The 23,085-nt window shown below is 42.3% G+C and overlaps 1 protein-coding gene across 2 annotated transcripts; it reads left to right on the plus strand.

Annotated features, from left to right (window-relative positions):
- The first annotated feature begins 331 nt into the window (after window positions 1-331).
- trip10a (thyroid hormone receptor interactor 10a) lies at window positions 332-16,559 on the plus strand. Of its 2 annotated transcripts, XM_079177377.1 has the most exons (15): window positions 332-596; window positions 5,569-5,684; window positions 6,170-6,226; window positions 6,677-6,824; window positions 8,479-8,541; window positions 8,991-9,095; window positions 9,205-9,333; window positions 9,808-9,954; window positions 10,101-10,289; window positions 12,731-12,895; window positions 13,863-13,972; window positions 14,229-14,361; window positions 14,536-14,624; window positions 14,718-14,851; window positions 15,059-16,559. In XM_079177377.1, the coding sequence occupies exons 1-15, from the start codon at window positions 573-575 to the stop codon at window positions 15,208-15,210; spliced, it is 1,761 nt and encodes a 586-aa protein (XP_079033503.1). In that variant the 5' UTR covers window positions 332-572; the 3' UTR covers window positions 15,211-16,559. The 2 variants fall into 2 exon arrangements, with proteins under 2 accessions (XP_079033503.1, XP_079033504.1); XM_079177378.1 differs by lacking the exon at window positions 12,731-12,895.
- The last annotated feature ends 6,526 nt before the right edge of the window (window positions 16,560-23,085 follow it).

Here is a 23,085-nt window from a genome sequence, read left to right on the forward strand (position 1 = left end):
CAGTCACTAAGAAAGTCAGTTAAGCCTCATTCATGTTTTAATAACAAAAGCTTCCAGTGGCGTCATTCAGCGTGTTAGATCATCCGTTTATGAAGATGCAATGTGTGATGATGAATTGTAGGATGCTGTATCAGGACAGCACACAGCTCCTTCAGCTCAATGCCTTGCTCAAAGACACTTACAAATAAACCAAAAGCATCATGTAAAACAACACAAACTGCCAGGATGCAGCACGCTCCTCTGGGAAGAGTCGCCTGTGGTTCAGTGCACTGCCCCTTTAAGACTTAGGATTTGGGAGTGACGCGTACATGAAAGCTAGTTTATCCCTCTTTCCTTCGCTATGAAAAAATATTTGGACAACCTAGAATAACGACTTCCAGCCCTATTTAACTAACTAATTGCGATGCTTGTTTGCATTATTTATTGAGGCAATCAAAACCGGACTGCGTCGCGTGGCCACGACTTATTTATCGGGATCGTACTTGCCAGGGCCGTCCTCCGAGCTGCTGGATAACTTTGGAGAAGTTCTTTGTATTCGGGGATCGGCAGACAGCTTGGCCGACAAGCTGAACATGGACTGGGGCACAGAGCTTTGGGTGAGTCCGTCATCTGGCTTGCTTTGGTAGTTACGGTTGTCAAGATGGAACCAGCGCGAGCTCGCTGACAAAGACGCGTAACGCCGAGCGTCCTGCTGGTTTGAGGGATATTTCCGAAAGAAGTGGCGAAACGCTGCAAAACTGTGCACGCACGAACGCGGGTCCTTCTGCGGACAGTTTTCTTGAGCGTTTAGTAGTTGAGACAAAGAGTGGGCTAGCAGAAGCCCACACACCAACATGTTGCTCTTGTGAGACAGTGAGACAGTTCAGTCTTGGATCCACATGGATTTGGATGTCTGGCTTTTGTTTGGATCTTTTTTTGTTTGTTTTGTTACTGTGCTACTCCACAGTGTTTTTTTAATTAAGGGATATCTGCAGGGCACGAGGCAAACAGCTGTACAGTTGGTTAAATTCATAACTTAGTGTTGCATTGCTGCCTAATTTCAGACATTAATTACCTTCTGAATCAGAATCAGAACTGTTTATTGCCAAGTACGTTACACATACACGGGTTGGTGCATAACAGTAAACACACAAATATGAAAACAAATGGATAAGAGTACGTTAAAACAAGTATATCATTAAAGTGTCAACTGTATATTAAAATGAGGAAAAAATGCTCCTAATCTTTTATATATAATCACTAAATCAACAGCAGCTTGAACAAGTCCAATATCTAGATATCATATGTCCTCTATGAGAATCTTCATGCACATTGGCCACTCTTGTAATCTTGACTCTGAACTGTAATGCCAGGGTGAAAATTGTGTCAGAATGCTATTTATTCAGCATATTGAAGTGTGCTGAGGTGGGTTGTACCCATGTGGGACGTCTCACTGTTTACAGTCTGGCACTCCTTGCTTCCATAGTGATGAAATCCGATGCTGTCATTTGCCCTGACAACAAGCTTCACCACTGATGAGGTGCCTCGTGTGTCCACCTGAGCTGCAGGATTATTTATTCACCAAACAGTGCGCTGATTTCAGGAGATCTTGATTTCAGGTGTGATTTGTTGGATTGAGCGCTTGCATAGATGGATTCCTTTGGACCTGTGTAAAAAAAAAAAAGACATAAAAAAAAAGAGTGCTTCAGCAGGTAGTTTTAACAGATGAGGGCTGTTTTCTAGGTCAAAACAAATCTGGGTGCTACAGTCTGTAAAAAAAAAGTCAACTGTGAGCCATTTCCTGCTAACAGTGACACTCTCCAGAATCTAAACAAACCCTGTTGAAAACCCTCACCACATAACATATCAACTTGATGACTGTGCCATGGCAATGAAGCCACACATTTGCAAACACTCCCACATGCACATTCTCAGGAAACCTGAATATGTAAAATGGAGCATTGCAACGATGGGAGGTTGTGACCTCATTCCAGAGTCTCCCCCTAGGCCTCTTCCCCTGTCCCTTTTCCATCCTACATGCTGCTGGTGCAACAGTCTAATTAGTTTTGCCCTACTTTGATTGAGTCAGAGAAACATCCGTACCCCAGTAATAATCAGAGTCTCTGTCTCGGTATAGGAGGCTTTCCCTGTTCATTGCATCAAGTTGTTTCACTGCACTCTTACTTCAGGCAATATTAAATACATATGATCTGACTCAAAGGTTTGTGTATTGGGCTTGTAGCCTCGCCTTGTCTGGTTGAACAAAGCCTGGTGGGCACAATTGTGTTAATGTTTGATCCCTTGGGTCAAGTCAGCTCAATGGCATCTGTCCCCTGATTGTCGTTAATCCGAAGGCTATTTTAAGGCACGAGTTTGCAGAGCGCAAGATCAGTGCCTAAGCATTAGCCGTGATAGTGAGTGCTACCGGGCCAATCCTGAGAACCACAGGGACAGGTCTGGTCTGGCCGGGCCCCGGTTATTTAGAAGACAGGGTGACTCAGGGCTGAAACATCCACCAAAGCCTTGTAGGTCGGCAACTTTCTGCAGTTATGTGGCATTCACTGGATGCCAGCTATCTGTCTGGTATGACTGGAAAGGTTGTAAGATGGAGTGTAAAGGACATGTTGGATGCTACTAAATGTCCCTCAGGAGTGCGTCACACTATGTAAAAGCTACTCAAAATGTTTAAATCATATGTACACGTATGGAAGGAAGTAATAATTAAATGAGATGTTGACCTGAAACATGATATTTACTGTTCAATCAAAATCGTGACCGTTTGAAAGTTGTCAGTAGTTTTCCTACACAAACCGATTTTTAAAGAAATGTGTTCAGTGCAAACACAGTCTATGGGGACCGATAAAGATATTTTACACTCTGGCTTTAAATGGTTATCAATCGCAGTAGATGTGACAGCCACTGGTGTTTGACGAGACAATGATTGTGTCCTTGAAAGTTTGAAGACAGTTTAATGAGGTTGGCTTCTCTCTAATTGGAGCACTCTTGTTTCGAGTTGAGCAGTCACTTATAGAGACTATCATTTGCTGTTTCTTTTCCTGCCGTTTCTAAAAGAGCACATAGTTATGAGTTCACCCAAGGCTCATTCTTCTCCAAAGATGCTGCACTCAACCAGAGAAACAAATGATGTACTGTACATAGAAAGAACAGCCGACATACCAAAGACCAAATCAATTCTCAGTGACTAACACTCATACGAGTTTGTCGACTAAGTGATCAGTTGATTTAATCGGAATTATCACACAAAGCACCGCTTTAAATCTTGTGTTTACCAGAGTTACGCTCATAAGTTCCATGGAAACAAGTCATTCAGCATGATAATGTTGTGTTTCAGCCATTTTTCATAGTTTATAAATGTTTGTTTTTGTGTCTCTTCAGCTGTGTTGTCAGTTGCTGCTCACGTCAGTTTCCCAATTTATGTTTAACAAACTGACGCTGACTCTTTTGATAAAGTTAGTGTTCCCCTTATTGAATTGCTGTTGGGGTGACGTGTTTGATAAGTGACAGATGCACTGATGTGTAGCTTGACACGATACTTTGATCACACACAAATGGAACAAAATCTCTTATTTTGGTACTAATAGCTACAGCTCTGTGCACTCAGCTACTTGCATCATCGTAATCCTAATTCTAGAAAGGCATCAGGTCATTTACTGACTTTCCCAAAAAAGATTTGTTTATTACAGCTATGATGATGATTCAACACTACGTCCTAATCGGGTATGGGTACCTCTTAAAGACCATTTAAGGATGGCAAACCATTAAAAGACAGCAGGACATTTCATCTTAATGCAGACGTTCTTGCAGACTTTCAATGGTGTGTTGTGGGTCTGTATCGGAAGCGTCGGTATTTGATACCCTGGTAATGAGAAGAGGCTGTTTCTACTGTCTAGCATAGCTTACCTGAATCTGGTAAGTTAGTATTACTATTTGAATGGGACCCAGTATTGGCAGATACTTGAAGTGGGAGACACAACACTGGTTTGGGGACCTCCCAACTTACTCCGACGCTCCACCCACAACAGCTTGCCTTTCAGTCCTCCCCACCAATCTCCACAGTAGTTGTTGACCTGTTTTGCACACTCAGCAGCCTTGAAACGGAATATGCAATTAATAGACTTATGTATGCAAAAGTCCTGCATCAAGAGATGAGTACCAGTTTATAACGTTTCATCCTGCTATCTAGCCTCTTGGTCATGCGGTCAACTAGCTATAATCAACAACTCAAAACATTCAGATGTTTCCGATCTTTGCCAGTTAACCTGGTGCTGTGCTGTTCAGCTTTGGCCACAATTTGAATGCTATTTGAAACTTTCTTTCATATTCATAATGTAACGCATCTTACCATGTGTTTATTTTGTCCAGGACAACTGTGACATTAAATTTCCATTTGGTCCCATGCCTAATGGTCAGTGTAGATAATTGCAGCCTCGGTCTTGTGCTCCGTTTGATGTGGTGAGGTTGGACTGGATGAAGACAACTACTGCTAGTTTGAAATCATTGATATATATTTATTCTACATTTAAACAAAGCAGTGCCCTAAAACCCTGCCATTTGGTTATGTTACTACTATTCTTCTCTCTCGCAGGTCAAATTTTCTTTCCACATCTAAGAAGAAAATCCGTAGTTGTAAGTTGGCTTTATCGACAGTCATTACTTCTGCTCCATTATAAATGACTCAGCATCAAGCTCCTAGCGCTGCCTATTGGTTACATGTTATTTTAGTGATGGATTGCCTCTGCCTTAACCTTTAACTGTGTTCTGTGATTACGCTCGACCTTGTCTCATTCATTTGGGTTTTGCCTCTTTTGTTTTACCCGAAGGGCAGGAAGGGTTTTTGGAAAAACAAGGCCCAACTTGTTAGGAATCCCCTTTCAACATGCCCCCTCTCCTCAACACTAAAGACACCAGCAAAGAAAGCTTGTGGGTGTAGAGTAAGAGAATACTGGTGAAGATATCATCTCTCACACACTTGTCTGAACTTGAAGGTGTCATAAAGTGCTTTACCCAAGAAGGAACCAAAGAGGAAGAGAAACACAATATACCTCCCTCATACTCTACAATTCAAAAAGGAAGACTCAGCAAATGTAGTTGCACTGTGCCAGAGGGGTTTGAGATTTTGAAACCAGTCATGGAGTGGGTAAAATAGCTACAATAACTAAAGCTCATTTGATGTAATTCAGTATGTCACATTGCTCTCAGGCTATGTATCACAATGGCCCCTAATTGTTCCTGCCCTCTTCCTCTATTGTGACCCCGCGTTTCCTTCAACTGTCCTCTCTCTTTACAAGCGTGTGTGCCCTGTGATTTAAAGCCAGGAGGAAGTTTAGAGATCATTGCCAAGATTTTTGTTCACGCGTGGAGAGAGTTTGTGGAATCAAACATGCGGGAACAAATGTCCGTGTGTTTTTAGTTTATTACCTCCATTCAAGTTATGTTTAGATGACCATAAACTGAACCAGAGGAACGTCCCAGTTATTACCCAGAAGTTAACACATGTTCCGTATCCTGACCGGCGGAGTGTTTCCTTAATGTCTTTTCCTTATTTGTCTCTCGTGCTTCGTTCTCCAGGACCAATATGACATCATTGAAAAGCACACGCAGTCTGGCCTGGAGCTGGTGGAGAAGTATGTGAAATTCGTGAAGGAGAGGACAGAGATTGAGCAAAACTACGCCAAACAACTGAGGTAGGTGCTTTCTGCCTCAAATGATTTGGTTGTGTCACGGGTGCATGTTGAAAGGCTGTTTATGAAATGTTTGTGGGTGTCTTATGACTACTTTGGTACAGAATCTAACTTTGTCTCTGAAACACTGGCCTCATTCTCCAGCTGCAGTGTGCTCCCTCTCCCGGGTTGTCTCCCGGTCTCCAGGCCCACATCTGCTGTGGTGCTGAGCTTTGCTGGAGAGGAGAGGAAGTGGGAGCAGACTGGCACATGATAGACAGGATGTGGTCAGGGAGAGAGAGAGAGAGAGTAAAAGAAGGAAGAAAAGCTATTTTAATGTGTTCACAGAGGACTGCTGTTTTTGATTCAGCTCTATAAAACAGCCAGCGGTTGCATAATAATAGTTTAATTTGAGTGAGCTTTCTTCAACTGTCATCCATCTTTTACCCATTGAGAATGTATCAAGTTTTAGTTTCCCCATTCCTTTGATGCACTTTCACTGTTCACAGGAACCTTTCAAAGAAATATAACCTGAAACGAAGCGGCAAAGATGAACCCGATTGCAGGTGAGCCATTTCAAATGATATCATTCAAAGAAAACTTCTAGGTTTACTTTTTCTTTAAGAAATTACATTTAGCTTTAAAACAATGTCGGCTAGAATGGTGCTCACTGAGTCGATTAGCATTTACACCCTGGCCGCAAGAGCTTGTGAAACTCTCACTGAGGGAACTAACAAACCAAAACAGAACTGACCTGCAAATAATATCACGTTTCAAAGGGCTAGAAATCACCTCGTCATTAGTGTCATACATGCTGCAGTGTGGGACTGCTGCTGGAGCCATTTAAATGCCCCTAGAATGAAGCAGGAAGAAGGAAGTCACGGCCTTCTCATTATGACTTGGCCCCCTGCCGACGTCTCTTTGAGCCTGTGTCTGTATCATATTATCTTATCAGTGGTCCCATCACTGTGTTTTCATTTCTCCACCCTTTCCTCTCTCCTCCTCTTGAATGGCAGGTTTTCCAGCTACCAGTCTTTTTTGGACGTGCTGAATGAGACGAACGACTACGCCGGGCAGCGAGAGCTGATTGCTGAGAACTTGATGATGAACATTTGCATCGATCTCACAAAGTACCTGCAAGAGCTCAAGCAGGAACGAAAGACGGTGAGCCAACCAGGAGTGCATCCTGTCAGTCTGGTTGAGGTCCATCTTTGCAGCTGCGAGTAGACCAAATAAATCGTGTAATGTTGTCACAGGTAAAAGGGTGCGTTAGGGACTAAATGTTTAGTTTACATTTCTTTTCCCCACGGCCCATTGTTCAATATTCAATTAATCTGTTGATTGTGATATATGATGTATGCATATCATAATCAACAGATTAATTGAATATTAGATATAAAATATGCCCATTACCACATCCTAGAGCCCAAGGTGACTTCATCAGATGTCTTATTTTGTTTGAATAACAGCTAAAAACCCAGTAATATTCAATTTACTATAACCAAGATTATTTAGAAAAAGACAATGTTCCTAATAAGCTGTTTACATGAATGATGAAAATGAATATTCCACTTATATTCCCGTTTATAAGCAGCCGTGCATATTCCGATCAGCGTAAAATATGGAGGAGTGGAACGCCAGGAGCCGCTTGCGCCATTTTGCTTCTTTACGTCTTAAGTTTTCAACAGGTGGCAGACTTGCTCGACTGTGCGAACACAACCTCCCTCTTTCATTCCTTCAACCACCTTCTTGAAAAGGTCATATTTGCATATCCAGAAATCTGTTGATATCCAAGTCCTTCATAATACTTAAAAGTAGGTGTGTTTCTCCTTCCAACCACAAATGTGAGCTTTTCTTTTGAGCATGCATCTCTACTCCAGCTTTGCAAACTATTGGCACGATGGTTTGTGTACAACACACAGAGCTGGTCGTAAACAGGAAAGAGGCTGTGTGTCACAAAGTGTGTGCCACAAAGTGCTGTTAAAAAAAACCCCATTAAGACGCGTATTGCTAATGTATGCTGTATACATGTCCAAAGAATGCTCCTAAAACCTGGTTAAAGCGGCATTTCCACTATGTCTTAATCTGAAAATGTTCCATTCGGAATAAGGCCTAATGCTGAATATCGTGGTTACATGACCCATATCATAATCTGAATATTGTCATATTCAGAATAATGTAGAATTTGCTTTTTTGCTTAAAAAAGGTTTAAATGAAGCGCCGCAGTAGCTCACCTGAGAGCGGTAGATAAGCTAGTTAAATAGTTGCAAATGAAGTACCTGTCGATTAATCATAATCGACCAATCGTTGCAGGCCTTTATTTACTAGGATGTGCCTGCAGCCCCATGTTCAGCAGCAGAGAACATACCAAATGAGACTTTCAGTAGGAGTCTGCAGCACACACAGCTGAGGAGGAGTGTGCTCTCTAGGGTGGGAGGAGAATAGAGGGAGATTTAAAGGAGGAGTTGAGATCTCACTGTTGTGGCAGGAAGGAAGCCTTGCTTCGTGTCTCCGGGGGGGGGGGGGGGGGGGGGGGGGGGGGCATGGTCGGAGCGCTGGTGTGCCATTTCTGTGTGAGGAATGCATTGGCTCCGTCCCATTTGGATTGCAGAACACTGCAGCCGTGTACAGACTCTCACTGCAGACGTGATGTCTCAAGCAGACACACTGGTATTTGTTTTCTTATCTGCTATGTTGTGCTGCTTCAGGAGGTCATTGTTTATTCAGTGTCTGCCCCCCTGCACATGGCTGTCTCTCTGTCTGTCATCTGACCCGCCTCCCCTCTTCTCACTCGGCCTATTTTTATGAATGTCTGCAGTATCTGATGGAGGCCAAGAGGGCCCAGCAGAGTTTGGAAAGCACCTACAAGCAGCTCGACAGTGTAAGTCTAAACACAGACTTTTAAAAGATTTATAAAGAAAAATGTTCCTGTAGAGGCATCCATCATTCCTTATGTTTCATGATTACACTTTTAATTGAGATTAGCGAAGCTGTTAGATATGTTTCTAGAGTCCCTCTTGTCCTTTGTGTTGGGTCCATTATGTAAGACAGGAAAGACTGTAGGCAAATGGCTGCACGTTCAGTGTGGCTGGTCAGGTGTCTATATTTGTCTATAGTAAAAACAGACGGAGAGTATGGAAAGCAGTTCCCTATTTTAGACGCCTGTCATCAATCCAAGATCTTACTCACAAAGTTATGATTGTAGATGTTATATGTAATAGTGAAACCTCCCAATATTTAATTGAGCCAAAAGCCTCACTTGGCTGATTTGAAGTGAACATGCTCTTTCTCTGTTTCTCTCTCTATCTGTCCTGTCTTTCTGCACACCAGAGTAAAAAGCGCTTTGAAAGAGAATGGAGAGAAGCGGAGCGCACCGCACAGTACGCCGAGAAGACCGACCAAGACATCAATGCCACGAAGGCGGACGTTGAAAAAGTAACGAGGGGGGGAATGAAGCTGTTCATTTTAAGGACCGTTTACCATAATCCAAAGTAGCATCAGATCCACTTGGTTAACCTGTTGTCTGTCTGTCTGTTGGTTCCAGGCCAAACAGCAAGCTCACATGAGATCACACGTAGCGGAGGAGTGTAAGAACGACTACGCTGCTCAGCTTCAGAAGTACAACAAGGAGCAGAACCAGTTCTATTTTAATGACATGCCACTCATTTTCAATGTAAGTGAATTACATTTGGCAACATGTGACTGTTACTTCCCCCTAACATTTATTTGAATATGGGACAGTAATAACTGCTATTAGTTTGCTAAAATATAGATAAACTGATTTTTTTTGGTCTATAAAAACAGGAAATGATACAAGCACAATGGAAAATGAGCATTTAGACATTTTATGCTGACATTTAGAACTTAAGATTTCTGAACAACAACATAAATGAAAGGTGCACTCACGTATTGAAACCAGCGAAGAACTCCTTAGTTATATCAATTAATGTGGTTTCACCTATTCACATGCTTGAGTTCTGACTTTGAAACTTTCATCAGAGCATTGACAAATATATTGTTACGATCATAAATAACTAAACTTCTTGCTTGACATTGAGAGGCACATTGCAATATGGACAATGTCTTGTTTATTGTCTCAGCCCTGATGGTGTCAGTGTCTAAGCATCTGTTTCTGTGTGTTCACTAGAAATTGCAGGATCTGGATGAGAGGCGAGTACGGAAGTTGGCGCAAGGCTACATCTTGTTCTCAGACACAGAGAAGCATGTGATGCCTATCATTGGCAAGTGCCTGGAGGGCATTACTAAAGCCGGCACTAATGTTAATGAGAGAAATGTGAGTTGGTCTCAATACAAAATGCTGAATTGATTTTGTTTGTTTTTGTGTGCAACATGCCTTTTATGCAACCAATTTGTTTTAACTGTCCCATCTGTTTGACAATAACTTTTGATTGCTCTTATCCATAATTGTATCTAATGCAGGACTCCATGGTTGTAATAGAGCAGAACAAGTCAGGCTTTGAACGTCCTGGAGATGTGGAGTTTGAGGACTACAGTCAGGGCATCAACCGAGCCTCTTCTGAGAGTAGTCTGGGCACGCCGAAAGGCCCCATGGAACTTCTGGGAAAGAACAGGAGCAAAAACTTTTGGCTTTTCAGCAAAAAGAGTAAGGTAGGACATTCCACATTAGGCTGATATATCCTAATGCCTAGGCCTCTCACTAGAAGAGCTGTTTCTTTTTGCATTGTGGTAATTGTGCAATGAATCAATGATCAACGACAGCCGATTTGAAAATCTGCAGGTGGGCAGTCGGTAGGGATTAGCGGGTGACTCCTTGCACGTCAATGTTTAGTGTTTGAGCCACAGAGCCAGCAGGAAGGAGCCAGGAAATCCCCTCTGCAGAGAGCTCTCATGATGGACCTGTGGTTGTGGCACACACAAACGCACTAAAACACAACCTTCTCATCTCTAAGGCTAAGAATGATAATGCATGAACCTCTCACTATGTTACACGTGAACTCATACCCACACCAACACCTCTAGAACTGGACCTTTGCATGATGTCCCTGACTGTGAGTGCAAAAACCTTGCCCCCCCCCCCCCCCCCCCCCCTTTACACTCCCTCCCTCCTTCTGCAGTGTGGTTTCCAATAGGTCAACTGGCAGTCAGCATTCTGCTGTGCTTGTGCTTTCATCAGCACGGGGCCCAAACAACATTGCATTTTCCTCTACAGGCATCCACAAACACACTGCTTCTATTATACTGCCCAGAACCTGGCATTATGTCTCTCTTCACAATAAGATTTTTGTCACAACAATCGGGATGGCACCAGGTTTTGCCAGGTCAAACAAATTGGATCGGGTCCAACCACACACATGCATGCCATAGATAGATAATTGGCGTTTTTTTTTTTTTGTATTTGGTCCTGAGAATCTATTTGGGTCAAGAGAGCCTCGCTACATTGCAAATCATGGATCTTATCTCAAAGGAGCACTCTTGCTGGTGTCCAAAATTGGGCTGGTGATAGCTGACCACCCCCCCACACCCTCCTCCTGCATCAGAACTAAATGACCCCCTCTTTCTTCCCTGCAGTGTTTGCTTGTTCAGTGCTTCTCTTCTCTCTGCATGTCTTATACGGGCTGTGCTCTGCTGTGCACTCTTTCTGTTATGTGTGTGTGTGTGTGTGTGTGTGGCACACTGCTCTGTGTCACCAGTCATGCTCTCCCAATCAGGCCTGTAGAGCAGTATGAATAGGAGGCTGACTATTGGCTTGAGTGAGCTTTTGGTTTATGTTTGGCCCTTAAACAATCCCACTCTTAGCTGCTCTCCTGTACTTAGACCGCCATAACTCTCAAGAAAAGTAGCACATACCCAGTAGATGTTCACATAATGATAGTGCTATCCTTCCAGCTCTCAGTATTTACCCAAGGGACCTTGTTATAGGGCTGTTTTAGACATTCGCTATTGAAGACTAGAAGACATCAGCCTCCTGTGTAATTTAGCTAATAGATCCCGCCCCCACCTTTCCACTTAGGCGTGCTGTACAGCTGACACTGAGGGGTGTTCCTGTAGTTTACTCCAGGCATGTTTTCAACTTGACCCCTTTCTAAGAGGTCATACAGGGCAGCCTTCAAGCCCAAAACAATCTATATGCACAAATGACACTGTGGTAATTAAGCAGGCTATTTTTAACAACAGCACTGATATATGAATTGGTATTTTATATATGTAGGTCAGACTCAAAGGATTGCACAGGTTGAGCTGTGAACATCCATTTTTGCACAGAATCCTAATGATTGAGTTGGCTAATGTGGCTTAAATAATGTTTTTTCTTCATAAAATGGGTCTTATTTTCATAGTTTTGGCCATTATTTCTGAAATGTCTTTTATTATGGACTTGTATTTTCACTGTACACTGGAAGGCTGCGACCAAAAAGAGCCAAACTCTGAAAACGGTTCTATAGAAAAGTCAGTATTTAGATAAGCCCAATTTTACAGTAATAACAATTTGGGTATTATACTTAAAATGTTCCTCTTCGTTGTCACCGCCATGTAAGTAGTAATATGATGGATTTTGTTTCTTTGCAGTGTCACCATATCTCTATAATGAGGCCAGGGAGTGAAATATCCTGAACTCGTATTATTTTACCCATCATGGTTTGGATAAAACTATGAAAATAATATCACATTTTCTTTTAGCACTTGAAACTTGGCCTGCCCCAGTTCCCCTCTGCGGCTCAGCACCCTTCATCCTGGCTCCAGTTTGACTACAGGTGTTTGGCTGCTGTGGCTGTGGTGTGGGACCTGCGGTTGGTTGCTGTCTTGCTTTTGTATTTTATTTTTTTAATCCGTGTGTTGATGGGAGCCAAAGAGACGGGTGTTTGCTTTCATGCTAGTGTGCTGGGTTTGCTCCTGTGTTGTCTTCCTGGCTTTGTGGTGTGCTTTAAATTGTTGATGGTGTCTTTTTATTTCCCTTGTCACCTTGTTGTTTTTGTCTTCCCCCTGTCTCCCCTCTTTTTTTCTTTCCATCCATCCCCCTCTCCCCCGTCCCGTACACTGCCTGCATACCTTATGCTTGGGTGCTGGTACTTTGGGTCTCGCCCCCACCCCAGCTCTCTCCCTCCACGCTCCCGCCTTTCTCGTCACCCCCCGCCCCTTCGCCCGCTAACGGACCCCCTTCCCCCAAGTTTGGCCGGGACCCCCTGTCGTACTGTTTGAAGGAGATCAATAAGACAGTCAAACCCAGAATCTCTTCCTTCCGGACACTCAGGAGATCGGTGAGTCATTAGAGGAGACCGTTGGGGTTTCAGGAGACCTCCACTTATCAGGGCTCACACATCATCCCGTGTTCCCGCTTTTGCAAGAATGGCTGAATCCCTTAGATGACAATTAACATTTTCAACACATAAACATGTGGCATAGATCTTATATATGGTCCTTTAGTATTCTAAATTGATTGTAATTTGAACATGTTTTAAACATGTAACAACCTATTTTTAGTGCGCAAAAGTAAGAACCACATTTAAGGATATTTTCTATACACATACTGTTTTTCTTTCCCTCAGAAGTTAACTCCAGAGAGGATCACGGTAATATGGACAACAAAACTGCTGTGGGGGGTCTCAGTTGTGTGACACACATAAATGGCCACCTTTCCATTACAACAGCTCATGTTATGGTGATAATATTCCCTTCACAAAAGTCCGGAAACTCCAGTAGTTTCTGTGTTGAAACGACCGAATATGCACCTTCCACGATGGTGTTATGTTGCAAAAGGCCTGTCCTTGAGTTTGTATTGAAGAGGTGGCCACCTGGTGGTGGAGTAATGGAGCAACGCTTGGCAGCACAAGGGGACACCAATTTCAAAGTGGCCTTAATTGTCTCTAGACTTTCTTGGGTCACCTTTTACATCCAAGATTTCATGTGTTGAACTTGTAGTTTATCTGCCAGTATAACATTATGAGTGCTACGTCATATAGTTTGCCCCTGGGTGGTGGTTTTGTGTTCAGCTCACTGTTGTACATGAGCTGGCTTTACATTAAGGAGCCTTACAAACGTGTTACTAGGAGATTTGAAAAATAATGTTTTGCTACTTGCTACTTGAGCTGAACTCAAACCGCAGGTTTTTGTGTTCCTCCTTACGTGTTTGTTTGGTTTATTTCCCATGGTTACCGTCTTGTATGCAACTGTTCAGCGCGAGGCAAAGTTAAGTGTTAACACGCCCCTTCGTGTGAACTCTTGCAGCCTACGGTGACAGAAGACTTCGCCCATCTTCCTCCAGAGCAGCGCCGGAAGAGGTTACAACAAAAACTAGAGGAAATTTGCAGAGAGCTGCAAAAGGAAGTAGATCAGAGGTGTGTGTGTGTGTTTCTGTGGGTATCCTTCTTTCTGCGGATTAAAAACCATCTCTGTTAGAACTCCTCTGATGAAGAGTGTGGATAAAATATTCATGCTGTGCACATCAGTGTGTATAACTCTGTGGTGTTTGTGTGAATTGTTTACCCTGAACTCTGCTGGGAACCAACTGCTACTGAAAGTCACCCCCCCCCCCCCCACCGCCCCCTTCCTCCCTTGTTGCTCTCTCTCTCTCTCTCTCTCTCCTCTCTTCAGTGAGGCCCTGGGGAAAATGAAAGATGTTTATGAGAAAAATCCTCAAATGGGAGACCCTGCTAGTCTGGCATCCCAAATCAGCCAGACGTCGCAGAACATTGAGCGGCTCAGCGGAGAGCTCAACAAGTATGAGGTAATCCGGACCTCTGTTGTTCATTCATATTACGTGGTCATCATTTATCATTGTGACATGAGCCCATTTTGGGTTATACAAATGAACATGACCTGATATATTAACCATTAAATGCATCACATAGACAATATTTCATATATTTTCTCTCCTTTTCACTTCGTCTCTCTTGTGTAGACTTGGCTGGCTGAGGCAGGAGGCCGAGGGGAGACCTTGCGCTATAAAACTCTAACATTCAACAACAATGGAGCTCACGATGTACTCAGGTAACACTCAATTCTGCTCATAGACGGGTGTGTTTGGCACAATGTTGTCTGCTCTGCACAGGAAACCTATGTTTTGTTTTTTTCCCCCTCCAGCCCTGACGGAGCTCACTCTGATGAAAGCACTCCTGATCCCTCCCAGGCCATCTACGCCGAGTTCGATGACGACTTTGAGGACGAGGAGCTAACTACTCCTATTGGGAAATGCACAGCCATGTACAGCTTCCCTGGTATGTCACAGGCTGTTTTAGCGGACTAGGACGTGCAAATACTGCCTGTAGTTCCGTCAATATCATAATTGTGAAGAAAATGGGGAGGAAAATATTTCAAAAAACTTGCATAAGGAGCGAGGTCACAACCATATTAAGAGTCGACGTTTTTGGACGCATCAACTAGTACAGGAATATTTGCTAGCATATAGTTTGTCTGTCTTCCAGGTGCCAGTGAAGGGACCATCTCTATGCAGGAGGGGGAGGTGCTGGCCGTGGTAGAGGAGGACAAAGGGGACGGCTGGACCCGTGTCCGTAGGAACAATGGGGATGAAGGCTACATCCCTACATCTTATGTCACCGTCAACCTGAACAAATGACCGACGTATGAGGAACAAGAGAAGAATAAATGGTCACTTCACCAGACTGTATGCAGTTCTTCCCATGGGACCAATCATAAAGAAGCCACAGCACTATGGGCGGGACAACTGGTGTATGCAGAAGGAGATCCAAATAAGGTGCTTTTGATTTCATGAGAGAGGTGCCCCGAATGGGCAGAGGAATGGTGCTGACAGCGTGTTCCTCATGGCTTACATTACATTATTGTAATCCCAGTTACCTAAGCCACCTAAACCACAAGGTTATTTTACTTTTGGATATCATGTCACAATCATTTTTGCATTTTGGTTTAACAATGTTGCATGGATCTTATGCACCATCGTGGTACCAGAGTCCGCCTCGTCCCACAGCCTGATAAGGCATTGGCTTCTAAATGTGAGAGGAACAAGACGTGAGGGAGGAGGAAGATGAGTGCTGCTGCCATCTTTACACTGAGTGTTCATACCAGTAAAACCTAGGAGGAACTTACCGCACAAGTTTACCTTTTTCATTTAGTTAAAAGCGGACCTGCAGTTCTCATTCGCTCCCGCATCCCACTTTCTAGCTTCACTATAGCTTGCGAAGATGTATGGCACCGTCACTTTGCTCACGGTTGAACTTGAGTGTCCCTCGGGGATGAGTGAGGTTTTTAAGAGAATGCTTCACTTTTGGCTTTTAGCAATTTGTGAGACGAGGGTTAGACGGCTCTCCCGTCATGTACACAACCGTACAAACACTCTAATGTTCAGACAATCACAGCCATATCAAAGTCCATTTTCAGTCTATTACAGTAACAGGCATATAGCTGTTTTTTTTCTAATAGTTACAACTTGAAAATGTTACTTAAAATAATTTATTACAAATGTATGTTCTATGAATACAAATTTCAGAACTTGTATTTGGTATTAAGGATGTTCTCACATAGTTTTTTTCCCCCTTGCACACTTAGTGGACAGTCTGTAGCCACAAAAGGGAGTAAATAATGCACACATAAAATGTGCTACATTAAGACTATTGTATTTATGTAACAAATAATATATATTTTAGCTATCACAACACCACTTTTGTCTTATTAGCTTTTTTTTAACCATTCAAATAAAGAGTTTTACATCGTAAGAGATAAAAGTCTCTAATGTTGCTAAATATTTTTTGTTTGGATTCGCTTCAAATCTTCTCAAGATCGAGCTACGTCCTGTTTTTTATCTTGTTAGCCGGCGAGAAGCAATAACTGCTCGTGTCTTTGGTGCCTTTCTGGATAAAAGCATAGTGTGTATATACCATTTCCATAAGACATTTTGTTTTCTTAATAAATGTAAAGCACATTTCAAAGTTAGGAGTGGTTATGTCATTTCTGGACTTGTAAATAAATATTTGAATCAAACATGTTGCCTGTTGGTCCATGTCAAATTTGTAGAAGGATTTTGCGTCTAAAGCGCAGTGACACCCATTGTAGAGTTTGTCCCCTGGAATAACTCTGTGAATATATTTTCTGCTCAACGGGACAGTTTAGTCTATGCTTGTGAACATGCATCACTTTTAACTGAAGCGTGAAACTGTGCTTTCACAGTGATGAAAATGTGGCCCCATGTAATAGGAAATGAGTGAGTCAGTGGGTGGATGGAAGATTTGAGGTTTTGCAGGTCAAATAAGACGACACAATCGTTCATGTTCACAAAGGCTGACTGATTTGCTGTTGTTTTTGTTCTAAAAGGCTTTTCCTCCATGACGTCGATGCAGTTTTAGATCTTCTAATCATCCAGGAAGCCACAATGTTCTACTTCCTATCACAAGACAATTTGTCCACACCCACCCATTCTTCTGCAATTTAAAATTGCATTCATACTTTCAGTTTAGTGGCAAAAGCTGTAATGTGTTGAGGGTTTATTGCACCAACCCATATCCCAAACTTTGCTCACAGCTCAACACATTTCATAACTGGATTTCAAAACCTCTCTTGGTAAGCTGGGTGCTCTTGGGCACCGTAACAAAATCAATAATTGTATTTTTAAAGTCTTTAAAATCATCTCCGAAACATATGGCTGTTTCTTAAGAATCAGTAAGTACAAGAAGAGGAAGCTGCACACTTAATAACTTCGTTTTTTTATTTAATCAGATGAACTTAAATTGCATTGCAGCAATGGATTGTGTCGCTTCCTTTTCTTCAGGCTGCCGTTGTTTCAGGGGAGAAAGGTTGTGATGACTTTACCCAACAGCTTTATCTAATAAAATGAGGAACAGAACACAACGATCTCAGGGGGCCCAGAATTAATTGCTATGCCTGTTAAACTGATCAGAGTAGATGCAGGTCATTCTCACTAGATGGTACTGTTGCCTCATTTCTGTGGGATGTGGCTCTCTGCATAATCGTGTGTTCAATATAGGCCAAGCATTTGCATACCTGATTAAATTGCATTGGCTTCAAAACCATACTGTTTATAATGACTAATTAAATAACCCCAAATTGGGATGCGCCCCACTTTCATACTCACCTTATTCGCAACAGAAGACGAGTGCAGACGAATACAATGGATGTGAACTTGGTCAAAAACACGATTTAAACTGAATTATTCCGTCATATCTCCAATGGAAATTAAAAGTCAATGGGGACAAATGCTGGAGCTCTGCTGAGCTAAAGGAGGATCCAGCGGTGGCGAGCTGTGGCATTGACTGACTGGTCAAATGACTGAGGAATCAAATCATTTGTATGCAAAGCCTTTAGTCTCAAGATGCGTTAAAGGTCAGCGTTTCAGTGAGGCTACTGGACCCAGCCAACATCCTGCGTCGGCCTACAGCTGGAGACAACACTGCATCCTTAGAGAATATGACAGCTGATGCAGTACCTCCAGTAGGTTCATACTTTAAGCATGTTGCACTCCTCGCCACCTGCTGTAACATCATGACTGGGGCGTGGACAGAAAAGCAACATGCTCGGAGGTTTGAACACACACACAGAGGTACAAAGAAGTACAACAGCAGTTTTTGTGAGTCATTAAAGAATTGCCCTTTTAAAACAGACAACGGAGATGGGGTTACTTCACCTCGGCTGTCACAGAACACCAGACTTATTAGCAACTTCTGTTATCTCTCATCTGGCAACAGGGATTAGACTGGAGCCGCTTCAATGGTTTGGAACTTACATACTGCAGAAAATTCTGGAAAGATGCTTTGGCAAGAGGATGTAGGCACCATAGTTGTACAAGATGGCTTTAACAAGATAGCACCTCTATTATTGTATGTCATGTCTTTTCCCCTCCTCTCAAATCAGATAAGATGTTTAATATGGTCACGGTATATCATCTTTGTCCATTTAGGCAAATTAGCTAAAAAAAAAATCAGTTTGCTTTCTCCCGTGGAAGAAAAAGATGAAGAATATACATTAATTTGTGCCGTTTGTGAGATTAGTGGGATGAAACAAGCCACTTTCCTTTTTAGTCAAAAAGAGTCAAAATGAGTAAACGTTTAAAACATTGATGGATATGCTCGTTTGTTTTTTAGTTTAAAAAATAAAACCTTTTCTTCCAAAAAAAAGGTTGCGTACGTATGGTTTCGCTAATGTAAAGTTGTGAGACTCTTCAATGAGAGCGTGTGATGTTATGAGGTTGCTGGTGGATTCACTGAGCCTTTGGAAACCAACGGGTAAACCTCGACGCTGGACCTCAGAGGCTGTTGATGTGCACGCGGTGCTTAGGTGTGTGTTTTTATTCTAGTGGAATCGTAGAACGCTAACTCACCTTCCACTCGGCTGACCTCATTTCAAGGCTCTTCTAGTTAGTATGGCTGATCTACTAATGAGCAACAGCCTGATGATCATTAGCAACCGTTTTAGGTCAGTTGGATATTATGGTATTATTGGCATACAAACTGTAAACAACAATCTCCTGGAGAGACTTGAGTATCTGTGTTCTGTGTCAGTCTCCATAAGAGCGTTAGCCATGTATTATACCTTCTTTTATAATGGTGGGTGCTGCTGTTACAAAATAAGCGATTATTTCTCTGCCTACTGCACCACAGGTGATTAAAGATTTACGAGCTCGATCTTCCAGCAGTTGCTGCGGGGAGAAAAGGAGAGAGATGGAGGAAAACCTTTCAGCTTTTCAGCAGCTCTGTTTGGTCTAGTAGAATAATCTCACTAGACCATTACGCCATTCCAAAAGACAATTTACAAGATCAGTTGGACAATCACTTGATAATTAATATTTCAGGTTCAGAGTTTGTGATATGTAGAAACTATTGCAACTGCTTTGTGAAGTGTTTTGATTTAGGTTTATTGTGGATGTATAAATAAAAGTCCCTCAGATTAATCACTGCCTCGTGTTCATTCCTGCGGCACAGCTTGAGGCCAATTTTGAGTCTGTTTACTACTTCTGTCTTCTCGCAGCCATTCTGCTGAAACTTGTTATTGCCACATTGGTGGCATTCTGCGTTTGTGAATCCAAAGAGCCCGTGATAAGCTCCACCAATCAAATGTATTATATTACCACCATCAAGCCTGTATTGAGCTCCAGCGGAGCCAGGAGTAATGCAACACTGCCACAAACTCCGCTGTCAGCATCATCACGCAGAGTCAGTCCTGTATAACGAGTAAATAATGATCAATGTAATATTGAGTCATCCAATTCCCTAACTGAGACTACACCAACCCCCAAATCAAATCAAATTTTCACGTTATAGTTACATTTAAGAAATCCCAACAGAGGCAATTAAGTATTGCATTTACACCAGCAGGCCTGTGCAGCAACAATCCCCTGCTTGGTTGATATTTGGCTTCACAGGCAAGACAGGCAGATGTGAAATTGGAAAAGAAGTGCCTTCATTTTAGTCCTTTGTGAATCACAAAATTGGAAGAAAACAAACCGAAATGCACCTGTTTTCGTTTTCAAGCTGGACGTTTACTGACTTTATTTCTGGAACCTAGACGTAGTCAAAATGCCCCAAAATCTGTTTTAAGATGAAAAAACAGAAGCACTGGTTTTATGCATACATTTAAACGTATTTATTTGTATACGTCAAGTTCAAATAGTCATGCTTATAGCTCAGAGTTAGAGGTGGTTGGACTGGGGTTGGGGTTTTGTGTGGTTAAGGTTAGGGCGAGTATCTGGGAGACTTCTTTCTCTGCCTGCCACAACAAATCTAACATGTTTGCAGGTTCTTGATCCAGAAAAAAAGAGATAACAAGGCCCTTGATGCTTTTATTCACAAAAACAGTTTGTTTGATGACTTGCTTTCCGTGTGTATTGGTTAATTCTGGTTGAAGTAATCCATTTTATAGTGGAATAAGATAAAGAGGTATACCACAGCAGGGTCTCATGATGACAGCATAGGTTAGAAATGAGCCACTCTTTATGTTAAAAGATGTTTTTTTAATTAAATCTCTCTATAGGGTTTTGCACAGAGATTAGAACCTTAGAATTGTCAGCAGTGTAAACAGTGTTCATACGGATTTATTGCCAAACCCACTCCAGCCCACTCCCACTAATTCCTAGTTACTTGGGTGTTCTGCTCAGTTTTGTACTTGTTGATTTCCTGAGTGATCGCCAGGGTGTCAATGTGTTCTGAAAAGAGTTGCCCGGGTTTATGGAAGGTCTTTCGGGAACCTCTCAGGGCAAACCTAATCCTCTTAAGCCTAACACACTGCAGTATCTCCTGAGTCCATCTATTATGAGTATAGGAGGGAGAGATGTGTCCATGTAGGAGAATATGCCTCAAGCAGAGGGCTGAATGCAACAACTTGTTGTGTGGCTGAAAAGGACAGTGATGGGTCCACTGCTTTATCTAAGAACCCACTAATTGTATCAAAGGGTGCAGGCTGAAATGGGTATAAAATCAGTGGGTGATTGTTTACATCTGGTGCATGTATTGGTTGTGTCAGGGTATACCTTGGCTGGTCTTGTGTTGGTGGAATGGACTCTGTGTTGCGTCACATGGCATCCTGTCAGAAAAAGGAAAGTTAGCGAGTCCACCCAGGAGTCATGTTTCCACCACTTCTGATTGGCGCTGGAGCCGATGAATACCCGTGACTACTGCAGAGTAATTGGTCCTGGGTATGAATGCTGATTGTAACCTTTCCCACTGAAGACAGATGTTAGTGGGTGTTAGTGTTTTTTTTTGTGTAGTGGCAAAGGGGCTTAATAGTCAGCACGCTTTTGTTTGACCATGTCTGGAAAACTGATTCAAAATTTTTAAAGCGTTGGTTACAATTGGGTTCTGAGTGACTTATTTGACTGAGAGATGTGACTGGGAACCACCGATGGAGGACTTTTCCATCCAAGCCCACTAGAGTTGTTTGCGTGGTGTGCAAAAGTGTTCCAAAAAAGAAGTTTGCTGATGTCACAGGCCCAATAGTATTAGTGGAATTTTTTTTGGAAGGCATACAGAAACTGGGGTGGCACCACATTTGTTATTAACAGCACGTCCCAAGAGAGAGAGAGGGGGGGGGGGGACTGTCAAAAGATAGTTGTTGACTTTTCACATTGGAGCATGAAAGACTGCACAATTAAATGAATGGTTGATCAGACCAGATGCCTTGTTAAGCAAAATGATCAGAACTCAAAACAGACATTATTGTTGGTAGCTTTATATTTTACTTATTATCAGAGTTGAGTATCTTTTCACATTCAAGAAACTTCTGAGATGTCCACACCAAGTCGTATGATTTTCTATTATTCTTAATTGGGTTGCAGGACATTTCACATATTAATGTAATGGAGGTGATTCAGTTTTAATAGCTCCTCTGTGAAATTGCCACGTACTTGTTGGATAAGTGTGTACAGAGATAAGATTTTTCATGCAAAACTGAGGGAGGCAATTTGGCTGCCAAGACATCTGAATGAAGACTGAAACATTTGTATTAATTTCTAAACTAAATGGACCAACAGTAGAAAAGTAGAAGGGGTAGACAAGTTTAAACGGACAATTAAACTCATTTTCAATTTGGTCTGGTTTTCCTCATTTCTGTCATCATGAAAACGAATTGTGTTCAAAAGAGTATTGGTCTGTAAAATATCACAAGACGGAGGCATTTCAATACTCCCAACCAACCCAGTACCACTCTCCGTATAGTGGGACATACCTGCTAAACTTGACTGTTTCTGCGTCTGAGCTTGCCTCCTGTAGTTTGTAAAACAAAGTCTGAAGCAGGAGGAATTTCTGACCCCTTGGGCTATCGTGCAAACTTTGTGCGTGCACCCATTGGAATATATTAGCCCGAGATAAGGGAAGGAAACATTTTCATTTAGAGACAACGTTTCTGTCCTGAATTGATCCCTTTGGGTAGAATGCCGCCGGGCACTCCAGTGCACCCCAAAAGTTCAACTAATTAAGTGGCTATATTTGATTTAGGTTTTTAGATGGTCAGGGTTATGGCTATGGTTTAGTGTTTGGGAGTCCCAATCCTGGTGAAGGAGGTGGATTTGTATGCAGCATGAGAGGAAGTTCTGTCTGGGAACCTCAATTGAGGGCAAGAGAAGCTAATGAGCTCTTTTCACAGGGAGAAAACGCAGGCTGCCAAAATATCTTCCCTCCTTTTAGATTCCACAAAGTTTGGACAATGATGAAATGCTTTTGTGGTCTCTGGGAAATTCTGACAGAGATACAAGATATTGCAAGACACCAGTCCTGTGCGTGGTGGGACCATCACATCTCATGTGATCTCCTCTCCCTTGTTGCTTACCTTAGGTAACAGGTATCATGTGTCGTTGTCTAAAATCTCTAAATTGTTGGGATTTGACGTTCGAGGACAGCTACTATTAACAGTGGTCAATTTCTGTTTAATACGAATGAAATGACAGCACAGAAATAAACTCTGTTAAATAGGTAACAACAATACAGTTCTCTGGAGTTAGTGTGAACAGTGTTTCATTCTTAAATTAGTCAATTTA

The sequence above is a fragment of the Pholis gunnellus genome (genome assembly GCF_910591455.1).
Source record: "Pholis gunnellus genome assembly, chromosome: 17".
Taxonomy (NCBI): Eukaryota; Metazoa; Chordata; class Actinopteri; order Perciformes; family Pholidae; genus Pholis; species Pholis gunnellus.